Below are 26,479 nucleotides of genomic sequence, written 5' to 3'. Positions count from 1 at the left end.
AATATATAACAATACCTAAAAACCATTTTCACTAGAATTAACTTATTAACTTATTTGGTTTGGTTAGCTGATAAATAACTTATGACTTAATTTATTTGTTTTTCTTGCTCTTTTCCCATTCTTCTTTCATTTTTAATATTAAATCTATGAAAACCTAAGGGGAAAAGACATAGTTAAGTTTTTTAATCTTTGTGGTCTACCTAAAGGAAGTCAAAATAGCCATGTATTTGTATATTATTATGTACATTCTAGATATTGAAGAATACACGTTATCATTCCCCGCACTTTTACTGCTACCCCAACAACAAATAGCTGCTAAATAAACCTGCAAGTTAACTTGATATTAGAGAGAGAGCCAATTTTATCTATTGTAGAGGTGTCAAACTCAAGGCTAGTGGTCCAAATCCGGTGGTTGGATTCAACCTGAGGGGCCATCCTGATCTACCCAATACGAAGAGGAAAGATCAAGCCAACATAACTACCTTTAGTGTTTTTAAATTATTAGATTTGTCGTACATTGTTTTATTGTTGCTGTGAGCCACCCCAAGTCTATGGAGAGGGGCGGCATACAAATCTAACAAACAAACAAACAAACAAACAAATAACGTGAAGAGAAAACATGCCAGACATTTGGGGAGTGACATCAAGCTGGTCACACCCACCCAGTTGGCCATGCCCCATCAGTTGTTCACACTCAACTATTTATTTATTCATTCATTCATTCATTCATTCATTCATTCATTCATTCATTTATTTATTAGATTTGTATGCCGCCCCTTTCCGTAGACTCATCAGCCATACATGCCCAGCATCTCTGAGGTCAACCACATTCCTGATTTGTCCCTGAATAAAATTGAGTTTGACACTCCTGATCTAACAGATAAGGTTCTGGAGAAGGAATATTGGAAAACAGAGTTTTAGTCCTGGTTTTGGTATCGTGGCTCAGCAGTTAAGACACTGGGCTTGTCAGATGAAAAATTGGCAGCCCAGATTTGAGTTCTGAGTGCCACTCATCCTTGACCTAGTTCCTGCCAATCTAGCAGTTTCAAAGCATACAGATGGCAGTAGATAAATAGTTACCACTTCGGTGGCAAGGTTTGTGATGTCATGCTGGCCAAATAACTGCAGAAATGTTTTTGGACAGCACTGGCTCAAGCAATCTTGAAACAGAAATGAGCACCGTCCCCAGTAGTCGACAATGAATAGCGGAGTAAAATCTGCAAGGACTTCTTTTACTTTTAGGCAGCTATATAATGGAATAAATGAACAACTGGCAGCTGGATGATATGTGCCAATTACTCTCTCTTGGTCCAGAACAAAATCAATGGCAAACCACTTCTAAAAATGTTGCCATTAAAACTAACCCTCAAAGAAAGCTCCAACTGATTGATACAATTTCCCCTGGATTATCTACCAGGAGCTGCTTCTTTGAATTCTTGCAAGATTATAGTTATCTTCATAATGCAAAACACATTACTCTTACTCTAAAATGGAAGCAAAGATTTTCAATCTACTCTTCACAGCCCCATCAGAGGAACAGAGACGTGCATAAGCAAAAGGATTATTCCTGCTCATTTCTGACACATTAAGCATGAAACCATTAATTTAGAGCAGCACTAAATCATAATTTGGTGTAACTTGCACAATCCTGTTACTTCTCCCCTGTTAAGCAGCAGATGATAGGCACTTGCCTGCATTTTCAACTACTGATTACCGTAATTCGTCATTCCATCTTCTTGAAAAAAATCTACTTAGTTTTACTGAATTCTGCCTCATTTTAGCTGGTTTCAGTAAATTTCAGTGAACTAGGTTTTGACCAATAAAATCAAGATGGCAACCATGAAAAACTTAAAGGGCAAATAGAACTTTCATTGCACCATTAGAGTTGCCTTGTCCTTGATGACCATGCCGTGCGAACTGCCCTGCAGAAAACCACAGTAGGAAATAATGATGGTTTCTACCAAATTGGATATTAAGAAAATCATCCTGTGTACAAGCATAAAACTAAAGCAATGTTCGTCTTATTACAAACCGTTATTTATAGTGTTATAGTTCCAAACCTCAAATCAAAAGCTTAAATTAGGACTTTGTCCTAGCACTTTAGCTAAATCTGACATATACTATTGTAGTTGGGAGGCTCATTCAAAGTACTGTATATATTGAATGATGTATTTTGAATATACACTGCCAGTTATATGAGAATAGAGTTCCTTATTTCAGGTTTTTAATATTGTTTTTAAAAGAAAACCAAGGATTTTTCCCAGGAGACTATGACTCTCTCTCTCTCTCTCTCTCTCTCTCTCTCTCTCTCTCTCTCTCTCTCTCTCTCTCTCCACACACACACACACACACACCTACATACATACATGTAACATATTTTTGCTGATAATGAAAAGGATATGTTACATTATAGTTGTTGGCTATAAAAGGTTTATCTACCTTGGAATATGGCTCCTGGTGAGACCGAGAGGCAAAAAGGAAGTGATGATGCTCCTCCCATATATCAGGGTGATGACAAAAAATCACTCACTCACTCACACACACTTATTCATTCTTCAAACCTCTTATAATACATTCTTTTTAGGGTTATAAATAACTATTTAGTAATTGTTTTTCTCAGGTGTTAAGACAGTGGACAAATGATAATCGTTTTTCTCATCATCAGTTGAGAGCTACAAGAATTTAAACCTTGTTGTTCTTCTATGTTGGGCTTGTATTTGATATTTAGTAGCCACTGGGGTCCTTTTGTATTTGCGTTAATAGTTTTTCTATAATCTATTTATAAGAACTCTGTCCTTGAAACACCTATTTCCATCCTAACTAGTTGAGAGAAGCTTGAGTGTTCGGACCAGAATACCTAATGGACTTTTTTCATTGTTACAGATTTGGGCAGTCAATGAGATTATTAGGAGAGCTTCTATTATGTGTGATAAGAACTCCAGAGTGCCCTCATAAGTCACGTGCATGAAAATGCTTACTTCTTCAGGTGCCCTTTTGGAAGATTTCTAATTTGTCCCCCCAGTTTTTTTGTGGATGTTGGTTTTTCTCCCCTCCCCCCCTTTACCCTGCATCATTAGTATAAACAATTGTTATATGGTTTTAGTTTATCTTTTAAATCTTATAAACCACTCCTGTAATTAAATAACAACTTATTAGGGCATTTTATCAAAACGCTCTGGCCAAATGTCATTTCAAGTTTTGTCCTTTTGAACTTTGTCTTTTTTTCAATATTTCTTTTTTTACTTTTCCAATATCATTGAATTGAAACATCGAATTTCAAAACTTCTTTTTTTACTTTTCCAATATCATCGAATTGAAACTGCTTACCTTTTTTTCTGCTAAAAGCACGATTCATGATGAGAAATCATCCACTGTGTATATGATTTAAACTAAAAAATAAAACAAAACAATATATGTATACATCTATAAATGTTGATTAAAAAGTGACATTGATTTCACAATAGTTTATTTGCAACTACTATTAGAATCATGTAACATACTATGAAAATGTCATTTAAAAAAGAACTAACACATACAGTATATTCTGGAATATATTTGAAATGCAATCTAACAAAACTTGCTAAATTTATTTATGTTTTTAATTGGATTTGTATGCCGCCCCTCTCCGTGGACTTGAGGTTGCTCACAACATGTTAACAAAGTCTCACCAATCTCTATTAGATTTACCCTAGAGTCTTTGAAGACTAAAATGCCTAATATAAATATAAAGGTAGATTGGACAGAAAGTAAATTCCTTAAATTTAAGACAATATCAACACTTAGAGTTTTCAGTACCCTTAGAGCCCCATTTTCTAGAGATAGTTTTTGTTTTGTCTTGCTTTATTTCTGTTATAAGACATGGTATCACAAATGAATTTCTCTGGATTTTTATCAGTTAATCAATATTCATTGATTAACTTTGATCACATAGGTTTTATTTATAAATGAATCTTCAAATTAAATTCTACTAGATTCCATTGACTTTCCAGGAAGGGTGGTAGGAAGGATTTCAAATAGCGATCACATGATTGTGGGGCACATGGCAATATGGCATAAGTGCAAATGGATTGCAAACAGCCCAGATTGCAATTACATGACAATTGGGTTGTAACTTTGGGCATGGATGTAAGTTTCTTCATTCATTGCTATCAAATGGTTGCTGAACAAATGGTCTTTAAGCAAAGGCCATGTTTATATACTGCTCAAAAAAATAAAGAGAACACTCAAATAACGCATCCTAGATCTGCATGAATGAAATATTCTCATTGAATACTTTGTTCTGTACAAAGTTGAATGTGCACAACAGCATGTGAAATTGATTGCTAATCAGTGTTGCTTCCTAAGTGGACAGTTTGATTTCACAGAAGTTTAAAGCAGTGTATTTCCAGAGCAATGCAGTTAGGATGGGATGGGATGGAATGGAATGGAATGGAACGGAATGGAATAGAATAGAATTTTATTGGCCAATTGTGATTAGACACACAAGGAATTTGTCTTGGTTACTTATTAGTTTGGAACGTATCAGTTTCTTAAGGCAGAAGATGAAGGCAGAAGATGATGTACATATTAAAAAAGCATATTTTTAGACATAATCACTGTTAACAAGCAATATAAAGAACACAATTCTAACGACTAAATGGTGGAACTCCCAAAATATGGCAACAACAGGATATATCCTCCTAGTTTATACTTGGAGGAGAAATTGGAAGAAAAGAGATTTGAGATGAGTAAGTCTCAGAAGAGGTCTGAGAGAGTCTTAACCCATCTTTGCCCATCTTTCAGGTAAGGATTATCTAGTGCCAAGGTAAGTAGATACTTATTTAATATCCCAGCATCCCAGTGGCCAATTAGGTCCCACAGAGGTGGCCTTCTCCAGGTCCCGTTGGCCAAACAATGTCACCTGGTGGGGCCTAGAGGAAGAGCCTTCTCTGTGGTGGCCCCAGCCCTCTGGAATGAACTCCCTCCGGAGATACATACTGCCCTCTCCTTCCTGGCCTTTCATAGAGCTCTGCAGACCTACCTCTGCCAGCGGGCATGGGGACCATGAACCATGAGATTGTCCCCAGCTGATATGAATGATTGAATTGGATGAATGTGGATGACTGTATAAGGGGTTTTAGATTTTTATTATGTCCTTTTAAAATAATTAGATTTCTCATATGTATTGTTTGTATTTACAGTGTTGTACGCTGCCCTGAGTCTCTTCGAGAAGGATGGCATAGAAATCTAAATAATAATAATAATAATAATAATAATAATAATAATAATAATAACAACAACAATAATAATAATAATAACAACAACAGATAACAGATAAAGATAATAGATAATTATAATAATAGATAATAATAATAATAATAATAATAATAATAATAATAATAATTTATTAGATTTGTGTGCCGTCCCTCTCCAAAGACTCTGAGACATTGTAGAATCAAATAACTCATTTATTCAAGGTGAATTGACTTAAGCCAATTTTTAAAACTGTTTGTTTCCCTCTATATTTTCCTGACATTCCATGTAGTTATCTCACAGACAAGCAAGTAAATGAGCAAAAAAGAGTAAAGGTGCTTTTTTTCCAGAAGGACTATCTGGTTTTTCCTTGAAGATGTTTCATTTCTCATCCAAGAAGCTTTTTCAGTTCTGACTAGATGGTGGGGAATGGAAGGATTTATAATCCTTGCAGACAGCTGGTCATTTGCATTCTTTTAGTTGGGACAACTTTGGGACAACCATGACCTGGATGATTAAAAATCTCCATAGACATTTAGAGAAAAAGAAAATTTAATGGCATCACAACAAATAAAATCTATAGAGATCTCTTATAATCTATGAAATTTCCCTTATTAATTTTTTAGAAAAATAACAATTTCCATAACCAGTAGGGAACACAAAAATGATTTAAAGATAGATTACATATAATTGTGCACACAAAAGATTATCTCTTCCAATCTGTTCTAAATTGCTATCTTTATACATTAAAAGAAAAGATCTTTTCATAAATAAAGTTTTGTCAATTCACATTTTTTAAAATATCACTGTTTCTATTTTGATATGATAAACATATGTCCCTAGATCATGAGGTGGTCTCTCTTTGCTTATGTGGTACTTCCTCCCTAAGAAAAAAGAGAAAAAAAGTCATATAGCTAGAATGAAACTTATTTTTCCATCACATCTTCAATGTGGGAAATTTTTCTGCAAGACAAGCTGCATTTGCATCTTGGCAATTCTTGGACAAACATCATCTATAGTGTTTATATTATTAATAGTTTCATGGGTTCCAGAAACATATTGATTTATTTGGAGCTGCCAGAAACTTCCCTTCTGTAGGAAAGGCAACAGAGTAGTCTAAGTCAGTGATTTTCAACCTTTTTTGAGCCGCGGCACATTTTTTACATTTACAAAACCCTGGGGGGCTAAAAAAAGTTTGGACAAAAAATTATCTCTCTCTCTCTCTTCCTCCTTTTTGCTTTATTTCTCTCTCCCTCCCTCTTTCTCTCCCTTCCTTCCTCTTTCTTTCTCTCTCTCTCTCCATCCCTTTCTTTCTCTTCCTTCCTTCCTTCCTCTCTTTTTTGCTCTCTTTCTCTCTCCCTCCCTACCTCACTCTATGTCTTTCTCTCTCTCTCCTTCCCTCCCTCTCTTTCTCACTCTCTCTTGCTTTCTTTCTCTCTCTCTTGTTCTCTTTCTCTCTCGCTTGCTCTTTCTCTCTCTTGCTTTCTTTCTCTCTTGCTTTCTCTCTCTCTTGCTTTCTTTCTCTCTTTCTTTCTTTCTCTCTCTCTCTCTCTTTCACTCTCTCTTACTTTCTTTCTCTCTCTGAGCTTCGCGGCACACCTGATCATGTCTCGTGGCACACTAGTGTGCCACGGCACACTGGTTGAAAAACACTGGTCTAAGTAATGGCAAGATCAGGGAAAGAAAATGATCATGGAAGCAGAGCCCACATTCTGTCTGGATACTAATACAATTGTATTAGTAACTATAGCACTATCCTCCTTAAAACTGGCAGAAGATTTAAAGCAGAAATAGTAGGATTCTTGATAACTCATCACAGAACACCATGAGGTTAGTGAGATGCATGCAGGAGCAAATTCCATTCATTCTACTTTACAGTGAATTCAATATGGGACTCTGCTCTTCATAAATCAGGAATAAGATATTGCAATATATTGTTTATTCATGAATGATTTATGTTAGATTGGCTAGTATTTTCACTATGCAGAGAATTGAATACCTTGCCCTGGTCCACCTGTCTATAAATTCAGACACACCAATATATGATACCATTCAGAGGAGTTTAAAATTGGACAGAAGTATAAAAATGTAACTAAATAAAAACACAATTAATACCTAGGACTGAGAAATACAATAATTGAACAAAAAATTAAAAGTATAACAGAATAAATAAACATATTTTGTACACCATGAATAAAGCATTCAGTCTAGAAGGGTTCAACCACTTTTGATAACAACAATTATGGCATCTTTCTGGAATGATGGAAATGCTTTGGAGTGGGCAACACTGTTAGGTGGCAGTTCTACTCTTTTCCTTTGTCTCTGGTTTCAATCAATGTTAAGTAGGGAGGAAATTGAGTCCATGGCCTCTCACTTGTCGGTGGGGGACTTGACACTTGTGGGACTTGATAATTGCTCTTGTTTAACATCTATATGAAACCACTGGGTGAGTCACCAGTTTGGGGTGAAGTATTTGGGGTGATGTATAGTTGGTTGATGATGACCAACTATACATCACAATTCCAGGTCAAACAAAGGATGATATTGAAGTTTGCCCTAGTATGTGGAGACTCTATGGGTCTGGGTGGAGAAGAACAGACATAATTTTGATAAGAGAGAGGGAATGAGGATATTTGAGCCCACTGGATCTGATGATTTTCCATTTTGGGGCTTGGATGAGGTTGCACATTCCTCACTGAACACTGTAAATTGTCTTAGACTCAGGTCCTTTCAAAAAGTTGTAGTTAAGACAGTCTTTGCACAGTATATCTAGTGCACCCTTTTCTGGATTGATAGGCTCTTCAGACAGTTACCTCCAACTTCAATGGATTACTGTAAGACACTCTACATGGTGTTGCCCATGAAGAAGCTACAGCTAGATCAGATGTACCAATGCAAGAAATGAAAGGGGTGTCCACATTCTTATGGAAGCCAACCATTTTGTAATCAGCATTGGTTACTAATTAGATACCAGAGTAGTTCAAGGTACTAGTTATCACTATAAAGTCTTCATGGCAGAGGAAGAGACTAGTTATTTGAAGGACTGCCTCTCTGGTTCTTCCTCTACATCCAGTGAGCTAGGAAAAGTGGGAGTGCTTGGGATCCCATTAATTTAGCCATGTCACGTCATAGGACCCAAGCCTTTTCTGTCATAATATTTGCTCTCTGGAATGATATCCCTCCAGATATTCAGATAGATCCCACCCTGATGATGTTTGGGGAGGTGGCTGTTCTGTTGTTTATATGTTTGCTGTTGTTACTGTTTATTTTTGCTCATGTTTTAAAAAAAATCTTCTTTGTTTTTTTTAATACCATTCCTATTAGACTGTAAGCCACCCATGCTCTCTGGGAATCAAATGTTACTAAATGTTACTAAATGTTACTAAATGCCTACAAATGTTACTAAATAAAGCAAATAATGAATGTACTCAATTCTGAAGAAGCTTGCAGCATGGCCAGTGAAATATCACCATTGTCCCGTCATTCAATATCATTCATTTTCCCACAGGGCATTAGTCATAAGTCATTTTGATAATCAAGAACAGCTGTGCAAATCTACCCACTATGATTAAGTTGAATAATATTTATTTACTGAATCTTTTACTTATCTGGAAAGCTTGCAGCACTTCTTTTATTTTAAAAAAATGTTTACTAAATATATCTTAAAGCACAATAAACATAGTACAGTAATAACAGTTTGCCCATGATTATGGTGATTCCTTTGAAACAGGAAGGAAACTTGATCATTATTTTTGTACTATGCAAACAAATTATCCTATTCAAATGGTGGGGAGGAAACTAAAGATTTAAAAAACTATTTACCTTAAACCCTGAGGAACTCAAATGAGAGGGCAGAAGGAAGGGAACATCTATGGGGATGAGGTAAAGACTGGCAAATCAACAAGCTCTACTTCTGCTTCGTGAAAAACCAGAAGAGAAGGGGAAGCAGAAAGTGGAAAGTGGGCAGTATTAGAAAAGGAGATACTGCTTTTCAAATTTCACCAACGAACCAAAGGTAACATGAATCTTAGAAGAAAGAAGGCCTGATTGAGGAAAATGGAGACAGAGTGAGGAAAATAGACAGAAAAAAGAAAGAATTATATGATAAAAATACAGGCAATAAAAAAAAATAGTGTACAGGAAGACAAGGCTAACAGATTCTCATGGAAAAAGTGTACTATTCCTGATATTTAAATAATGTATATTTATTTAGAGCTGAGTTGGGCATCTAGTTAACTGAAATAACTTAATTACTGAATACAGTATTTCTAGCAGAAAAAAGTGCATGATAAATACTAATTTGTAATGTAGAACTCAAAATTCTACAAAGCACTGGAAGAAAAACTTGATACAAACCCTAACATCCAAAATATATCTACTTCTCAACAAAACTCAGGCCTAATAGAAACATAGAAGATTGATGGCATAAAAAGACCTCATGCAGTTTCCATTGCTTTGACCATTTATCTAGTAAAAGCTAAATCGTTTGCCATATTACAGACGCCTCCAGGAATATCAACCCTATTGCACACTTTAGAGTCATCGGCAAATAGGCAAATCTTCTCTATCACACCTTCCCCTATGTCACTCACAAATATATTAAAAAGAATAAGACCCAGAACAGGTCCTTGTGGCACACCTCTTGTAACCAGTCTCTGCTCAGAATACTCGCCATTAACAACAACCCTCTGATGTCTATGCTTCAGCCAGCTGCAAATCCACTGAACTATCCAGGGATTATGTCCAATCGTCACTAACTTATCTATCAGCTATTTATGTGGAACTGTATCAAAGGCTTTGCTGAAGTACAGATAGGCAATATCCACGGCACAACCTTCATCCAACACCTTTGTAACATAGTCAAAGAAATCAATGAGATTAGACTGACATGATTTGCCCTCAATAAAGCCATGCTGGTTTGGGTCCAATAAGTTTTGGTTTTTAGGTGCTGATTTATCTTCTTTTGATTAGAGTCGCCATCATTTTAACTATAACTGATGTTGAGCTAACTGGCCTGTAGTTACCAGCTTCTTCTCTACTGCCCTTCTTGTGGATAGGCACAACACTGGCCATTCTCCAATCCTCAGGAACATCTCTTGTTAACAGGGATTGGTTAAACAAATCAGTCGGGAGTAGCAATGACAGATTTGAGTTTTTTAAGAACTCTGGGGTAGATGCCATCTGGAGCCATTGCCTTATTTATCTTTAATCGTTCAAATTCTTCTAAGACATCAGCCTCTAAGATCGCTGGAGCTGAATCCAAACAGCTGGAAGCAATGCTATATCCATCCATAGTATTATATTGTAAGGTGTCTTTTGAGAAAACTGAACATAAGCAGCTATTGAAATGGTCAGCGACCTCCTTATTCCCATCAATGTATTTATTGTCCCCAGTATTAAGCTTTGTGATGTTGCAGTTTTTCTTCTTCCTATCACTAATATATCTGAAGAAGGTTTTATCCCCCTTCTTTACAGATTTGGCAATTTCTTCCTCTTTTGAGGCTTTAGCTTCTGTTTCGCCTCCTTATTTTATACACCTCTCTATCAGCTATACTTCCAGACTCTTTATACCTCCTACAGGCAGACTTTTTTCATTGACTACAGCCCTTACATCATAGCGGTTTCTTCTTCCTTTTACCTTTAGTTATTTGCCTTACATACAGTTCTGTGGCTTTTAAGATGGCCTTTTTAATACAGTCCACTGGGCGCTCGCTCCTGCCGTTTTATCCCTCCCCTTTAATTCATTATTTAAATATTCCCCCATTGCATTAAAATTTGTTTTTCTGAAATCCAATACTTTGGTTTCAGTATAGCATTGCTCACAATTAGTTTTTACATCAAACCACAAACATATATGGTCACTGCAACCTAAATTTTCTCCCACCTTAACCTCTGAAACCCAAATCCCATTCATAAAAACTAAATCTAGAATATTGTCCCCTCTAGTTGGTGTCTTAACCAGCTGTGCCAGAGCTGCTCCTGTAAGGATCTCTACTACATTCTTACTTTTGCATGTAAGGGCACTAGGGATATTCCAGTCAATGTCAGGCATGTTGAAATCACCCATAACCACAATATCTCCCTTTACTGCCATTTGGGTAATTTCATCCACCATCTTGTTGTCATAATCCTCAGATTGCCCTGGAGGCCTATAGATCACCCTAATTCTAATGACAGAACCCTCTTTAGTTTGCATGCAAACCCAGAGAGTCTCCAATTCTTTACATGTATTTTGAATTAGTGTTGCTTTTAGACTTTCCTTAACATAAATGGCTACTCCACCTCCCCTTCTCTCTACTCTATCCTTCCTATACAATGTATATGAATCTAATTTTAGATTACACATACCTAATAATAAATCCCATTAGGCAGATTACCCAACAGTGAGATTTAGTTGGTGTTGTGATGAATTTCATCCTAGTCCAGAATGTGCTCTTGGTTTAACAAATGGAGCAAACTAGGAGACATTCCCAGTAATACCCAGTCTTTCTGGGACCAATCTTAATCCAATTAGAAGTTTGAATTTTTAAATTCAAACAAGAAGAGCTTGAAATTTGCAAAAGCAGTTCAAGTCAAGAAGCTGAGAATTTAGTAACAGAACCCATAGCTAAAATATAAAACTTCATTCAATTGCAGAGGCCCGAAGACACAACTCTTCCTTCTTGTGGTGCTGCAGAAGAATATGAAGTAGAAGAAATACCAAAATGTATCTTTTTTACACAGTACTATTAAGTATCTTTATTCTGGTTGGGGGGAAAAACCAAGGAGTGAGAAAATGTACATAATCCAAATGGGTCAAAAGATCTTTCTGGGAAAGCTTAATGACTGGCATTACATTCACCGCAATGATGACTGTAATTGTTTGAAGATGTTGTAGAGCTTGAGTCAACAACAACAGGCCGCGGTATTTTCACTGCTTTGATTAACTATTTAGAATCTGTCCTGGAAACCAAGAGCAGTAATTTGTGCAGAAGCTGTTCTTTCAGTAGTTGGATCAACAAGGCTTTCTATTTTAGTGAAACACATAAACAGTGACTTCTATATAATGAAGCACTTGTTGCCAAAACATTCAGCCATGAGTTGAAAACTAAGCCAGACAGTCATGAAAATGGTGAACAACATTAAAAGTAGGTCACTTACATCATGTCTCTGTACTAAATTGTGTGAAGAGCTTAGCAGAACTCACTCACTTTATCTTAAAACTGCAAAAATAAAAATGGCTGAGGAAGATATTAGAATTGGCTTTTCTAGTACTCCACCTTACATCAAATATCTAGATAAATCTCATAATGCTTGAGTATACCACTACGCAACAATAGAAAAGTTAAATCTCAATAACATTTTTTGTCATGCGGTTTCCTAGGAGTTTAAAATTGGAAATAAATTGGTAATGTAACTCTGAAGAATGTTTAGTTATTGGCAACATCTTTTCTTTAAGTTATAATTGCAACAAGATTCTTCTAAAAACAATCTCATTTCTTAGGCTAAGCTTCTTGTAAATTTGAAATCAATTTCATCTAACACTCTGAGAACTATGCTCCATGCTTTCCCTTCAGTGGCAAATTCATTTTGGGGCTCAATCTAGGCCGAGAATGAGACTCTGCCTTAAATATGATTCAAATAAGTCTGGGGTTGTATTGTTGTTGTTGGTAGAATCCTTGGTTCAACTTAATTTGGCTGACAAATTCACCTCCATTTGGAAGAAGAGAATAGTTACTGATTGTGGCTTAGTGCGGATTCTTACTTCATACTCTGTTAATGATGGGGTTGAATACAGCCATGCTTGAAGCTTAGCAAAAAGCATTTGACTCTGACTATGCAAATGACAAAAATAAATCCTCATATCACCATTCCATTACTTACAGTAGCATTTCTACTTCCACCCCCAGATAACTCTACAATGCTACCTTTCCAACATAGAAGAGGTATTCACCTGCCAGGTGTTGACACCCCATCTCCAAAGACAATGGAGGGGAGATATGACAGCATCCCTTTTAAAAAACATCTTTGTATCTATTCAAATGCAATGACTGAGACTAATCACCCTTGTTCTCCATGTATCATACTTAGCATTTAGAGTTAATCTACTTCCACAACAGCAGATGCTGGCTTTAATCTGAAATCAACCCTTTCTGTTGACAGATCAATTCAGGATAATTATTTCAAAAGTAAAAATTGATCTACTATAAACTGTAATTAAAAGATAATGGTTTTGATGTGAATGCCTTCACATTCCAATTCCATTTCGATTCCACCCTTACTGACACCCATCATACAAGCACATAATCACAAATATATCTATATGTGCACATCGCCTCTTTTCTTTCATTTTTCTCTTTTAATCTATATTGAATAGCACCCATACAATATATTATTAGCTTTTTTTTAAAATGCCTTTTTGATCTCTGATCTTATAGGTACAATATCACATACAATTAAATAAAATTATTCATTTAGTTGCACTGCATTGATATACATTATAAACAATGCTTGTGAAATTAAATCACAGATGAATGTAGATATATGAGTTGAAGATGGATGAGAAAAAACATAAATCAGAAAATATTAGATAAGGTTTCCAAGGAATTTTATTTATGGCTATGTACTGTATTTTTGGTGTATAAGACGCACCGGTCTATAAGACGCAACTAGATTTTAGAGGGGGAATCCAAGGAAAAAAGTGTTCTGAACCAAATGGCATAGTATTACATTATTTAATAAAATAGCAGTGTAGCAGAATACTTTTTACAACCATGTATACTTTTTAAAACCATGTATACTGTACTTTTTAAAACCATGTACACTTTTTACAAACTTCAAACTTGACAGCTTCAAGACTTGTGGACTTCAATTCCCAGAATTCCTCCACCAATCACGCTAGCTCAGAAATGGGAATTGAAGTCCACAAGCCTTAAACTTGCTGGATTTGAAGACAACTCCCAGAGTTCCTCAGCCACCTTTGCTGGCTGAGGAACTCTGGGAATTGAAGTCCACAAATCTTAAAAGTTGCCAAGGTTGGAGACCCCCATTTTAGAGCACTAAAGATTCAGCTAAACTCCTGTTTTCCTTGAGAGAGAGAAGGTTTAAGAAGCTGCAAGATTTACCAGTAAGTAATAAACTGGGAACACATCTTATTCCCTCCCCTCCCCCTTTTCTATTCTTATCTATTTGCCTCTTTCCATTCCCACGACGATTCACTTTTTCGGTTGGGCCACTTGGGTGAGAAACCTGCTGGTTTCAGACCGGAAGTGCTTGGAATGGTGGGGGCTTTGCACTTTTCTCTATGGCAGCATGAAGTTCCCTTGTTTTCTTTTCTTCAGGTCATGGGGAACGGCATCGTTCAGGCTGCAGGGCACCGCCACCACCGCTCCTGCCATGGAAAGGCATCTGAGGGGGACAGGCTTATTTTCCCCTTTGCTGCCTTTCCATAGCAGGAGCGGTGGTGGCGGGGCTTGGGAACCTGAATGAGCCCACCCTCTAGGACTTGCCAGACTTCCAATTCAGCTGCCTTTCCATGGCAGAAGTGACAAGTCCTGGGATATGGGCTCATTCAGGCTCCGGAGCGGTGCCACCACCGCCACCATGGAAAGGCAGGCTCCCGCTCATCCCTGGGGCCGAGTCACTGGCTTTCTGCCAGGTTCTATCAGGGGGCATTGGCAAGATTCGGTGTATAAGACGCACCCAATTTTTAAAGCACCTTTTTGAGGTAAAAAGGTGCGTCTTATACACCGAAAAATATGGTATATCTTAAAATGATTAGTAAAGAAGTGTTTCAGGAATAAGCTCAGTTAAGTCCTTGAAGGAGCTCTAACTTTTTTCAGGTTCATGCAGTGAGAAGCCCTGCAAGACCTTAAAATGACTTAATACAGATGAAAATGCCAACTTGATGACAGAAGATTATGGAAATAACCTGTTTGATTTGATTAAATTAGGAGCGTTAATTATCTTAAAAGCATAATGTAGTTTTTCATTTTTTGGGCTTGAAATTGTCCATTGGTGTTCTGCATTTCTTAAAATCATTGAAGAAGAGAATCAATATAAATTTTATTTACAGTTCTTATATTAGAATGTCACTTTATTTTGGAGCGGAACATATAATAAGCTTTATCAGTCATAGCTGTCATCCTATGAAATGTCTTCTTTCCTGAGGTGAAGATAACCCCTATCTTGCTTGCCTTTAAAAAGTCAGGAACATTCTTGTTTGCTATGCATTTGAAGGCATAATATTCTTTACATCTCTCCTGAGCTTTTCGTTTCACATAAGTCTACATTTCATAAATATAAATCTAATTACATTTATTGACTGTGATAGTTTATTTATGGACTGTGTTATTTTATTGGATGGATGCCACTTGGAGTCCCTGAATATGGGTAATGTATAAATTGGATAAATGAATAGCTCCAATATACATGTTTTAATAAACCATTTTTACTTATTTGATCTTCACAGACTCAATAATAATCATTAACAGGGAGGGACAGAGGGTGGAAAGGAGAGAATGGATAGACAGACAGGCAGACAGACAGAGATAGAGAGAGAGTCATTGATTTATGACCAGAATAGGCACCAGAATATCTGTTTCTAAGCAGGGTGGTTCTTAATGAGTCATGTCTCATTTTATTATCTTTATTGTCATGGTGATTAAGCAAATCACATGGTTGCTAAGTGAGCTTCCCCCATGGACTATGCTTGTTGGAAGGCAGCTGGGAAGGTTGCAAATGGCAGTCACATGACCCCAGGATGCTGCAACCATTACAAATGCATGCTAATGCCCAAATTCTGATCATGTGACTATGGGGATGCTACCATGGTGTAAGTGCAAAGACTGGTCCTAATTAACTTTTTTCCCCCAGTGCTATTGTAGCTTTGAATGGCTGCTAAATGAATGTCTTGACAACTGTATTCAGGTTTTCTTACTTATTATATATTTCATGATTTTGGGGGGCAGACAATTAAGAATATTAATAGAGCTGGTATTTTACACAATATAAAGTCTCTAAGAGAAACACAATGAGCAGAGAGCTAAGTACCAAGGCTACCTGAGGTTCAGTATGAATTTCATCCAGGCTTGTTTCATTTTACATTTTAGGGAAAGATTTTGAGAAGATAGTTTATAGTTCATTAGATTTGTATGCCGCCCCTCTCCGAAGACTTGGGGCGGCTCACAACATAACAGTGATACAATAGTAGAAAAGTTAAATCAATCTAAAAAACATTAATAACATAGTAAAATCCCTAACTATATAATCATACACATTCAACCTAATCCATCATACAGTAAGGCCAAAAACATAATAATTTTTAAAAAGGGGGGGGAGAGAAGGTGGTAATTATCCCCACGCCTGGCAACAAAGGTGGGTCTTCAGCATTTTATGGAAGGTGAGGAGGGGGGGACTGTTCAAATCTCTGGAGGAAATTGATTCCAGAGGGCCGGGGCCACCACAGAGAAGGCTCTTCCCCTGGGTCCCACCAGCCAACATTGTTTGGTCGATGGGACCCAGAGAAGGCCAACTCTGTAGGACCGAATGTGTTGCTGGGACACGTGCGGCAGAAGGCGGTCTCGGAGATATTCTGGTCCGGTGCCATGTAGGGCTTCATAGGTCATAACCAACACTTTGAATTGTGACCAGAAACTGATCGGCAGCCAGTGCAGGCTAAGGAGTGTTGGCGAAATGTGGACAGATCTTGGAAGCCCCACAATGGCTCTTGCGGCCGCGTTCTGCACGATCTGAAGTTTCTGAACACTTTTCAAAGGAAGCCCCATGTAGAGAGCATTGCAGTAGTCGAACCTCGAGGTGATGAGGGCATGAGTGACTGTGAGCAGTGATTCCCGGTCCAAATAGGGCCGCAACTGGTGCACCAGGCGGACCTGGGCAAACGCACTCCTCGCCACAGCTGAAAGATGGTGCTCTAATGTTAGCTGTGGATCGAGGAGGATGCCCAAGTTGCGAACCCTCTCTGAGGGGGTCAATAATTCCCCCCCCCCAGGGTAATGGATGGACAGATGGAATTGTCCTTGGGAGGCAAAACCCACAGCCACTCTGTCTTGTCAGGGTTGACTTTGAGCCTGTTGACACCCATCAAGACCCTCACAGCCTCCAGGCACCGGCACATCACTCCCACTGCTTCACCTACAAACACCGATTTTTTGTTTATCTTTTTTTTAATGGAAAGCAAAAGAAGCAGCAGGAGCAAGATGCCTTGAATAAATGTTTTGAAGTCAAGCTAAAAAGGGATTATGTTACACTTTGATTAAAATCATTTGGAGAAACACTTGAATATGTCAAATTATACTGAACATATGCAGCAAAATTGGAAAAGCGGAAATATGTTTTGATAAAAACACACAGAGTCCATAATTAGGGCAGCCAAAATAGAGTACGCTGCTCCCAGTCTGAGGTAAATAGAGTTAATTTATTACAGCTTGATTAGCACTTTACTAGTTTAGCACCAAAGGCTTCTAGTCTTTTAATAGGTAATAATTTCCATATGCACTACTATGTAACAGAAGACTTATTGTATGGTCCTAGGTGTAATGCAACTCTCTCAAACTAAAGTGCCATGAAAATAATAGTGTGGTGATAATCACTTCCAGAAAACAGAAAAAATAATGCAAAAATAAGCTCTCAGAAGTTGAACTCAAATCTTCTTGAATTTCAAGCCTGTCTTCCAATATATACAGTGATGATGATGATGATGATGATGATGATGATAATAATAATAACAACAACAACAACAATAACAACAACTTATTAGATTTGTATGCTGCCCCTCTCCGAAGACTCGGATGGCTCACAACAGTAATAAAAAACAATATTACACTGGAACAAATCTAATATTAGAAGAGAAAAGACATATAAAACCCCATCATTTAAAACTGAAGTAGACCCAGAGACAGGGTTTTGAGCAATCGGTACTTTTATTCAGCTCAGAGAACAAGTGACAGCTCAGCAAGGTAAAGTGACAATTCAGCGAGTACCGACTGGCTCTGCCTGGAGAAACCGCTCCTTTTATATATTTGCGGTTCCCGCCAAAGCTAGAGCCGGCCGCGTCTGAGCCAATCAGGAGCGACTTCCTGCTTGGGCTCAGACAGCGCTGAAAGAGGAACAAACTATTTACAGAGTTACAAGGTAGCCATTACAGGATACAACACCCCTCCCCTCATAGTTGGACACATCCATCAAGAAAGCCATGTGACAAAGTCGTCCAATCGGTGGGGCCTCTGAGTAGCTCGCGCTGACCTGCGCAGTTCAATTTCTCCTTCGCCACCGACTGTGGAGGATGGCTCGCCGCTGTTCTCCCGGTGTGGCGGACTTGGCCTGGCGGGCCCAACGAAGGCTTCGGAGGACGAGGATGGTTCGGCGTCGCTGGAAGGTTCCCCCTGGCCCGATAAGTCTCTTTGCGTGTCTCTTATTTCGGGCAATGTACTAAAGTCTGTTGAAGGGGGAGAGTCCATGTCAGCGGTTTGTGGAAATTGATTTTCTGTTCGCTTCCGAATGTGGTCTATGTGTCGTTTCCACAAACGACCATCCTCTAGTTTAACAACATAGGTCTTAGGTGCATTTTGCTTAACAATGATTCCCTTCATCCAGTTTACATTTCCATCAAAACTTTTTACATATACATTTTGTCCCAAAAACATTTCTCTTTCAGGTTTGGTACACATTTGGTTATTATTAACACAGAACCTTGGGTTTAACCTGTCTAGTGGTGACCTCAACTTCCTTCCCATCAATAACTCTGCAGGGCTTACATGTGTGTGCGAGTTAGGGGTGATGTGTTGGGTGAGTAAGAATTGGTCCAAGTTCTGTTGCACATCCCCAGGGCCTGACCTGCGCAATGCCTCCTTTGCCACCCGTACGTAACGTTCTGCCAATCCGTTAGCCCAGGGCGAATAAGGCGAGATGAGGGCATGCCTGACCCCTAGGCCATCTAGGAACAATTCGAATTGCCTGGCTGTTAGCTGTGGCCCATTGTCAGACACTAAGAGATCTGGGCAACCATGGGATGCAAACAGTCTGCTCAATACCTTGATAGTGGCACTTGTGGTTATGTTGTTCATTGCTATTATTTCCAACCATTTGGAGAAGGCATCAACCACTATTAAAAAATACTGAGACCCCACTGGGCCAGCAAAATCAATGTGGATTCTAGACCAAGGGCCAGCAGGCTGTTCCCACTCAGCCGGAGTTGTTTTGGGGGGACTGGGCCGTGACTCTTGGCACGGATCACACTTTGAAACCCAGCTTTCAATATCAGCATCCAGCCCTGGCCACCATAAATGCCCCCTTGCTAGGCTCTTCATCCTGACAATCCCAGGATGACCCACATGTAGCATTTTGAGTACCTTTCCCCTTAGGCTTTTGGGGATGATCACTCTATCCCCCCACAGCAAACAACCTTTTACATACGATAACTCAAGTCTCTTGTTTTTAAAATCACACAATTCAGGTTTCACAACATCATTTTGCCATCCCTTTAGAACACAGTTCACCACTTGTTTAAGGATTTGATCTTGCTGCGTGTGTGCAGCTACCTCTTTTGCTGTGGTTAGTGGGTTTTCCTCGAGTTCTATCATTAGCACATCTGTGGAAGGAACAGGGTCTTCCACTAAGTCTGTTATGGGGCATCTGCTGAGACCGTCTGCATGATTGATTTCCTTCCCCCCCTTGTGGGTGAGCTCATACTGATACCCTGAGAGGAAAAGAGCCCATCTGATTAGTCTTGGAGACATAAAAGGTGGAGTGGGCTTGTTGGGGGCTAGCAGGCCTAGTAGAGGTTTGTGGTCAGTGACTAGCTCAAAGCTTCTTCCAAAAATGTAATTGTGAAACTTCTTTACCCCTGCCACTAATGCTAGAGCCTCCTTGTCTAACTGGCTATAATTCCTTTCTGTGCTGGTCATGGTTCTTGAAAAAAATGCTATTGGGGCCTCTGTCTTATTAGGTAGAACGTGAGCTAGGACTCCTCCTATGCCGTACGGCGAAGCGTCGCACGTGAGCCTAATGGGTAGTGAAGCACTATATTGGACTACTACACTTTTAGAAGTTAATAAAGTTTTTATTTGAGAAAAAGCTTCACGTTCAGTTTTCCCCCATGTCCAGCGGGCTTCCTTCTGGAGTAAACGATGGAGAGGCTCTGCTACTGTTGCCTTCTGCTTTAAAAAAACGGAATAAAAATTAAGGAGGCCCAAAAATGCCTGCAACTCATTCTTATCTCGTGGCTCTGGGGCTTCTCTAATTGCTCTCAACTTCTCTGTTGTGGGGTGGATTCCTTCCTTATCTATTTTATATCCTAGGAATTCTATACTGTTGGTTCCCCAGACACATTTATCAGGCTTGATTCTTAAACCTTTGTCCTGTAACCTCTTAAGTACTTCCCTTATCCTTTTGTTTACTTGTTCCTGGTTCTCCCCTGCAATTAAGATGTCATCAAAGTATGGAATGGCCCCATTTACCCCTGACAATAGGCGTTCCATAATGCTCTGGAATATTCCTGGGGCTATGCTTACCCCAAACTGTAACCTCGTGCATTTGAAAGCCCCCCTGTGCGTTACAATTGTTTGAGCGTTTGCTGTTTGTTCATCGACTGGAAGTTGCTGGTAAGCTTGCGCCAGGTCGATCTTTGCGAACCTTTTCCCCTCCCCCAGGGAATGTAACAGTTGTTGCACGACCGGGATGGGGTAGGGGTGGTGTTGGAGCGCCTTGTTTAGGGTCGATTTGTAATCAGCGCAAACTCTTAGGGAGCCATCTGGCTTCAGAGGGGTAACTATGGGAGTTTCCCATGGCCCCTGCTCCACAGGGACCAAAATACCTTGGCTAATGAGTTTGTCCAGCTGTATATCTAGTTTGGGGAGGAGTGGCAGGGGGACCCTGCGAGGTTTTAGTCTGATCGGTGGGACCTTGGGGTCAATAGAGAAAGATATAGGGGGCCCCTTATACAATCCCAGTGTGGGGCTGAACACCTCAGGGAACTCTTTCACAAAGTTAGGCATATCATAACAGTTTACATTACACACACCCGAAATCTCGATCCCCAGTGGTTCCATCCATGCTAAACCCAGAAGAGAGTGTTTGGCCCCTGTTACAATAAGCATGGGAAGGGTACATTTAACATTCTTGAATGCGATAGGTACATTTGCTGTTCCCAGGACCGAGATTACTCCCCCCTGAAAGTCTCTAATCACCAAAGAGGTTTGATTTAGGTCAGCCTTAGATACATTAGGCATATACAGTTTAAATTTTTCCCAGGGCATGATGGTATATCTAGAGCCCGTGTCCAGCTCCATTGAGCAAGGTTGGTTATTGAGTAACAGTGATATAACAATTTTAGCCCCTTTTTTGGTTGCCGTGTTATTCACGGAAAATTGAGAGTTACCTCTATAGTAGTCGCGGTTAGCGGTTGAGTAGTTCCTTTGACCCGCGTTGCGGAATGGTCTCCTTTCTCGCGCTTGGGGGGTCTGGTTTTGAGGTCGCTGGTATTGCGGTGTGGCAAATGTTTCCTCTGGCGCTGTTGCTCTGCATGCGATGGCGATGTGGCCTCTCCGGTTGCAACGGCGGCATGTAGCGTCTCGGAAGGGGCATCGATGGCGCTGGTGATTTCCCCGGCAGCCCGCGCAGGGGGCTGGGTGAGTAGCTCTCAGGTGTCTCGGCTGGTCTTGCACCAGGAGGCAGTTGTCTCCGCTGGGAATTTGTTGGCTGTTGTCTGTTTCCACGGCGCTGGGAGACGCGGAGTCGATTTTTGCAATGAGTTCTCGCCTTCCGTGCTCTTTCAATTCTCTCGCCGCTGCGTTGGCTGCTTCTGCGGTTTGCGCCAGTTTAATCACGGTTTGTAGGCTCGGCTCTTCTTCGGTGAGGAGTTTATTTCTCACCGTGCTGTTTTTCATGCCGAAAACCAAGGCGTCGGTGAGGCGAGCTTCCGGGTCTTTAAACTTGCATTGGGCAAGTACCGTTCGAAGCCGCGTTGTAAACTGGCTGATCGACTCGGCTTCCCTCTGAGCCATCATGTGGAATTGATGCCGAAAAACCATGGCTGGTTTGGTCGGCTTGAAATGGCTCGCCAGTTTTTGTTGTAGGACGTCCCACGCTGTGGCTCTTGCTTGTTCCGGTTCGGTGAGAGTTTGGGCAAGTCTACGGATTTCTGCGCCGCAGTAGTTAAGGAAAATAGCCCGTTTGCGATCGGCTTCGGCGTCCTGCATTCCCGCCGCCTCGAGGAAGATCTCGAAGGTGGCCATGTACTCGTCCCATGTCGATTTCTCGGGATCGAAGAGTTCCGGAGCCTGGCCGATCTGGATTTTGTCCATGTTGCACGCGAAGTTTCTTCCGTCCGTTCGTCGCCAGTGAAGTAGACCCAGAGACAGGGTTTTGAGCAATCGGTACTTTTATTCAGCTCAGAGAACAAGTGACAGCTCAGCAAGGTAAAGTGACAATTCAGCGAGTACCGACTGGCTCTGCCTGGAGAAACCGCTCCTTTTATATATTTGCGGTTCCCGCCAAAGCTAGAGCCGGCCGCGTCTGAGCCAATCAGGAGCGACTTCCTGCTTGGGCTCAGACAGCGCTGAAAGAGGAACAAACTATTTACAGAGTTACAAGGTAGCCATTACAGGATACAACAAAAACCATACAACGCATACATACCAATACAGTATTTACATAAAATATAAAAGCCTGGGGGAGGTGTCTCAGTTCCCCCATGCCTGGCGATATAGGTGGCTCTTGAGTAATTTGCGAAAGACAAGGAGGGTGAGGGCCATTCTAATCTCCGGAAGGAGTTGATTCCAGAGGTCCAAGGCCGCCACAGAGAAAGCTCTTCCCCTTGGTCCCCGCCAAACGACATTCCTTAGTCAACAGGACCCAGAGAAGGCCAACTCTGTGGGACCTTATTGGCTGCTGGGATTCGTGCGGTAGAAGGCGGTTCCAGAGGTATTCTGGTCCAATGCCTTGTATTACGAACTTAATTGGTTCTGGGACGAGGTTCGTAAGGTGAAAAGTTTGTAAGACAAAACATTGTTTCCCATTGGAATCAATGTAAAAACAAATAATGTGTGCAAACCCATTAGGAAAATCCAAACTTTAAGGCTTAAAGAAAAGCAGTGGGGGAACAAAGTGAAGGCCAACAGAGTAGAGACAGACAGTGAGGAGAAGCGAGGAATGGAGGTCCTAACAAAGGCTAACGCAGCCCCAAATCTCTCCCAAAATCGCCCCTTCAAAACCTTCCTACGTTGCCCCAAATTGCTCCAAAAATTGCCACTCCAAAAGCTTCCTATCTTGCCCCAAATTGCTCCAAAAATCACCACTTTAAAAACTTCCTATATTGCCCCAAATTGCTCCAAAATCACCACTCCAGAAGCTTCCTATCTTGCCTCAAATTGCTCCAAAAATTGCCACTCCAAAAGCTTCCTATCTTGCCCCAATTTGCTTCTAAAATCTCCCCTGCAGCCACTTCCTATGCCACCCAAATCAAGGTCCTAACAAAGGCAAATGGAGTGAAGAAAGGCAGCAAGGAGAAAAGAGGCATTTTGAAAGGAGAGATGAGTTTGGAAGACTTTGGAAGTGATTTGGTGTGGCTTAGGAAGCTTTTGTGGGAGCAATTTTGGGGGGGAATTTGGGGCAGTGTAGGAAGCTTTTGGAGTGGTGATTTTTGGAGCAATTTGGGGCAAGATAGGAAGCTTTTGGAGTGGCGATGGATTTACAAGATGGACTTACAATCTCAAGGTCAATCCAGAGCATGGCAGTGACAACAGGAGAAGAACCTAGGACCACCAGAGAGGGGCGGCATACAAGTCTAATAAATAATAATAATAATAATAATAATAATAATAATAATAATAATTATTATTATTATTATTATTATTATTATTATTATTATTATTATACCATATTTTTGCAGTATAAGAAATATCTTTTAACCCCCCCCCCAAAAAAAAAACCAGAGTGAAATCTTGGGTGCATCTTATACATCGAATTTAGCCCCACCCAGCCACCCCCACCCTTTGCCTGGAGAAGCAGAATTTTGCTTTCTTGTGCTAATGAGACTGTTGAAACTGGATACAAGGAGGTAAGTCAATAACTATAAATGTCTATAAATATACAATATTCAAATTATTAGACTTATATTTTAAAGACTGCTTTATTATTATTCTAGACAACTTACCAAAATAAAGGAGCTTTTAAAAAAATTAATGCCTGATCTGAAGAGGCCTAGTGCTATTGTATCTTCTTTTAAATAGCAGAGAACAACTATACTCCCAGAAAGCCATATCAAACTTAAAGATCTGTAAATATATAATCTGAAATATAACAATGTCCTGTTTAGTATTAAGGAAACACAGCTGAGTTAAATCCTGAGTTAGTCATATTTGGAGTAGATCCATTTAAATGTTTGTGAGGAGCTAATGTGACTTTCTGGCATTAATATACTGCATTGTCATAATTACATTTCTCCAATTCTTTGCTATTTCTATGGTCAAATACACATGCACAGAAATACATAGCAAATAGTGTATATCATTTGTGCTGTTTGGCAAATTGCTGAGAGACAGAGGCCTTTTTTCCTTGTTTCCCTCCCCCAAAACTAAAGTGTGTTTTATACTGAGCAAATGGTAGTGACAAAGAATAAAGATCAAGAAAAGTGAATACAATTCATTAGGGATGAAACTGAAATGGAAAACTTCTAAGGAAAATGTTTCAGAAATTTGTTTGGGAACAATAATGATACAATGAAGAGTAGTACTGAAGAGAATGCTATAAATGTTACCATAAAAGAATGAATTGAGAAAATAAAGAAATATGCTGTGAGAATGTTGAAAAACATTACGATTTCAGGGGTAGCTTGTGTAGTTCAAAAAAGTGCAAATTTGATGTGATTTCCAAACTGTGCTTCAGTTTGTTTAATATTTGTCAAATGCTCTATGCTCGAAGATTGGAAGAATGCTTTTCCCCAAATGCAAGGGGGTAGAGAACACAAATGAATGAAAAACACATGATTTAGTTGGTTAGTGTGACAAATGAGATGTTTGAATGAATTCTGATTGAAAGTGGAGAAAAGGAGACAATGTGTGCTTCCCAGAATTTGAGAAGCATATAGCAACTGAATTCCAAACAGGACTTCAGCAGACCGGATTCCGCCCCCCCTCTCCTCAGCATTAAAGAACACTGATTGAAAAATAGTGTATTTTTTTAAGGATATGATATAAGCTTGAATTATCAAGTATTTATTGATAAATAAATATGGAGTTGAAGAGTGATATAGATAGAAGTTAAGCAAATACTTCAAATTTGAACAAGGAATAAGGTGATTCTCTAACTGTTTAATAAACTTATGGAAAATTGTCTACAGAATGCTTGTGGTAATATGTTAGAAGTATATTTGTTGGAAATGTGTACTTTGTATACAGATGATGCTGTGTTGTTGGCTAATGACTCACAGTAGTTGGAGCAAATATTAGACTATATGATGAAATGGATCTGAAAATTGATGTAAATTAATGTATCGAGGATCAAAATAATTGTGCTTGGCATAGAAGACTGTTGGCAAAGGCCTTGAGGAAGAATAAGAAGCAGAAGGAGAGAAAATTCTCTTAATTTGCAGTGAGAATTCCAGAGCTATGCAAAAGATATTTAAGCATTTCTCTAGCTTAGAACTGCCTCCTCAAGCGTTAGTATTAAAAGATCTGTGTTTAAAGAAAATAAGGAAACATAAATTGGAACTGTTATCTACTGTTACTTCAAAAGGAGTTTGGCTTAACAAATAAAACTAACTGGCAGTTTCACCAATTGAAATATCACTCAGTTTTTGAACTAACCTTCAATGCATTTTTTTTTGTTTTGAGGATATTCAAGACTATGTAGTTAATAATTTGGCACTGCAACACACACACACACAAACAGTAAACAAAATATGGATAACTTATGGCCCTACAAATATTGAATGACTCCCAGCATCTGTCGCAATTACTCAAATAACTAGAGGGAGAGTTTCCTCTTCTTTATATTATACATACAAACTCATCATACCACATTTAAAATTTAAAATTATGCCTTGATTTATAAAACAAGCATCAAAATTCAACAAAACAGAAGGGCATTTTATAATCATTGTATATCTTTTTCTGCAAATGTGATATTTTTTTCAAGCAGTTTAGATTCAACCATAAGTAACTGAGCAATATGCATGTGTGTAGTCAGAATACAAGGGTTGAGTCAGTTTCCTTTGAAAACATGGAATTAATAAGTCACAGTAATAATTTGC

The 26,479-nt window shown here is 39.2% G+C and overlaps 1 protein-coding gene across 3 annotated transcripts in view; it reads right to left on the bottom strand.

Moving 5' to 3' along the window:
* Positions 1 to 26,479, bottom strand: part of GULP1 (GULP PTB domain containing engulfment adaptor 1) — a 159,834-nt gene that overhangs the window by 76,269 nt on the left and 57,086 nt on the right. For all 3 annotated transcript variants that reach the window (XM_070731917.1, XM_070731920.1, XM_070731918.1), the window contains exon 3: positions 3,328 to 3,389. In XM_070731917.1, the coding sequence (XP_070588018.1) occupies positions 3,328 to 3,355 (28 nt within the window). In that variant the 5' untranslated portion in view covers positions 3,356 to 3,389. The remainder of the gene's footprint in view (positions 1 to 3,327; positions 3,390 to 26,479) is intronic.

This window comes from Erythrolamprus reginae, chromosome 1 (genome assembly GCF_031021105.1).
Source record: "Erythrolamprus reginae isolate rEryReg1 chromosome 1, rEryReg1.hap1, whole genome shotgun sequence".
Lineage (NCBI taxonomy): Eukaryota > Metazoa > Chordata > Lepidosauria > Squamata > Dipsadidae > Erythrolamprus > Erythrolamprus reginae.
The sequence above is the reverse complement of the archived record's forward strand: the minus strand, read 5'-3'. Positions and strand labels throughout refer to the sequence as shown.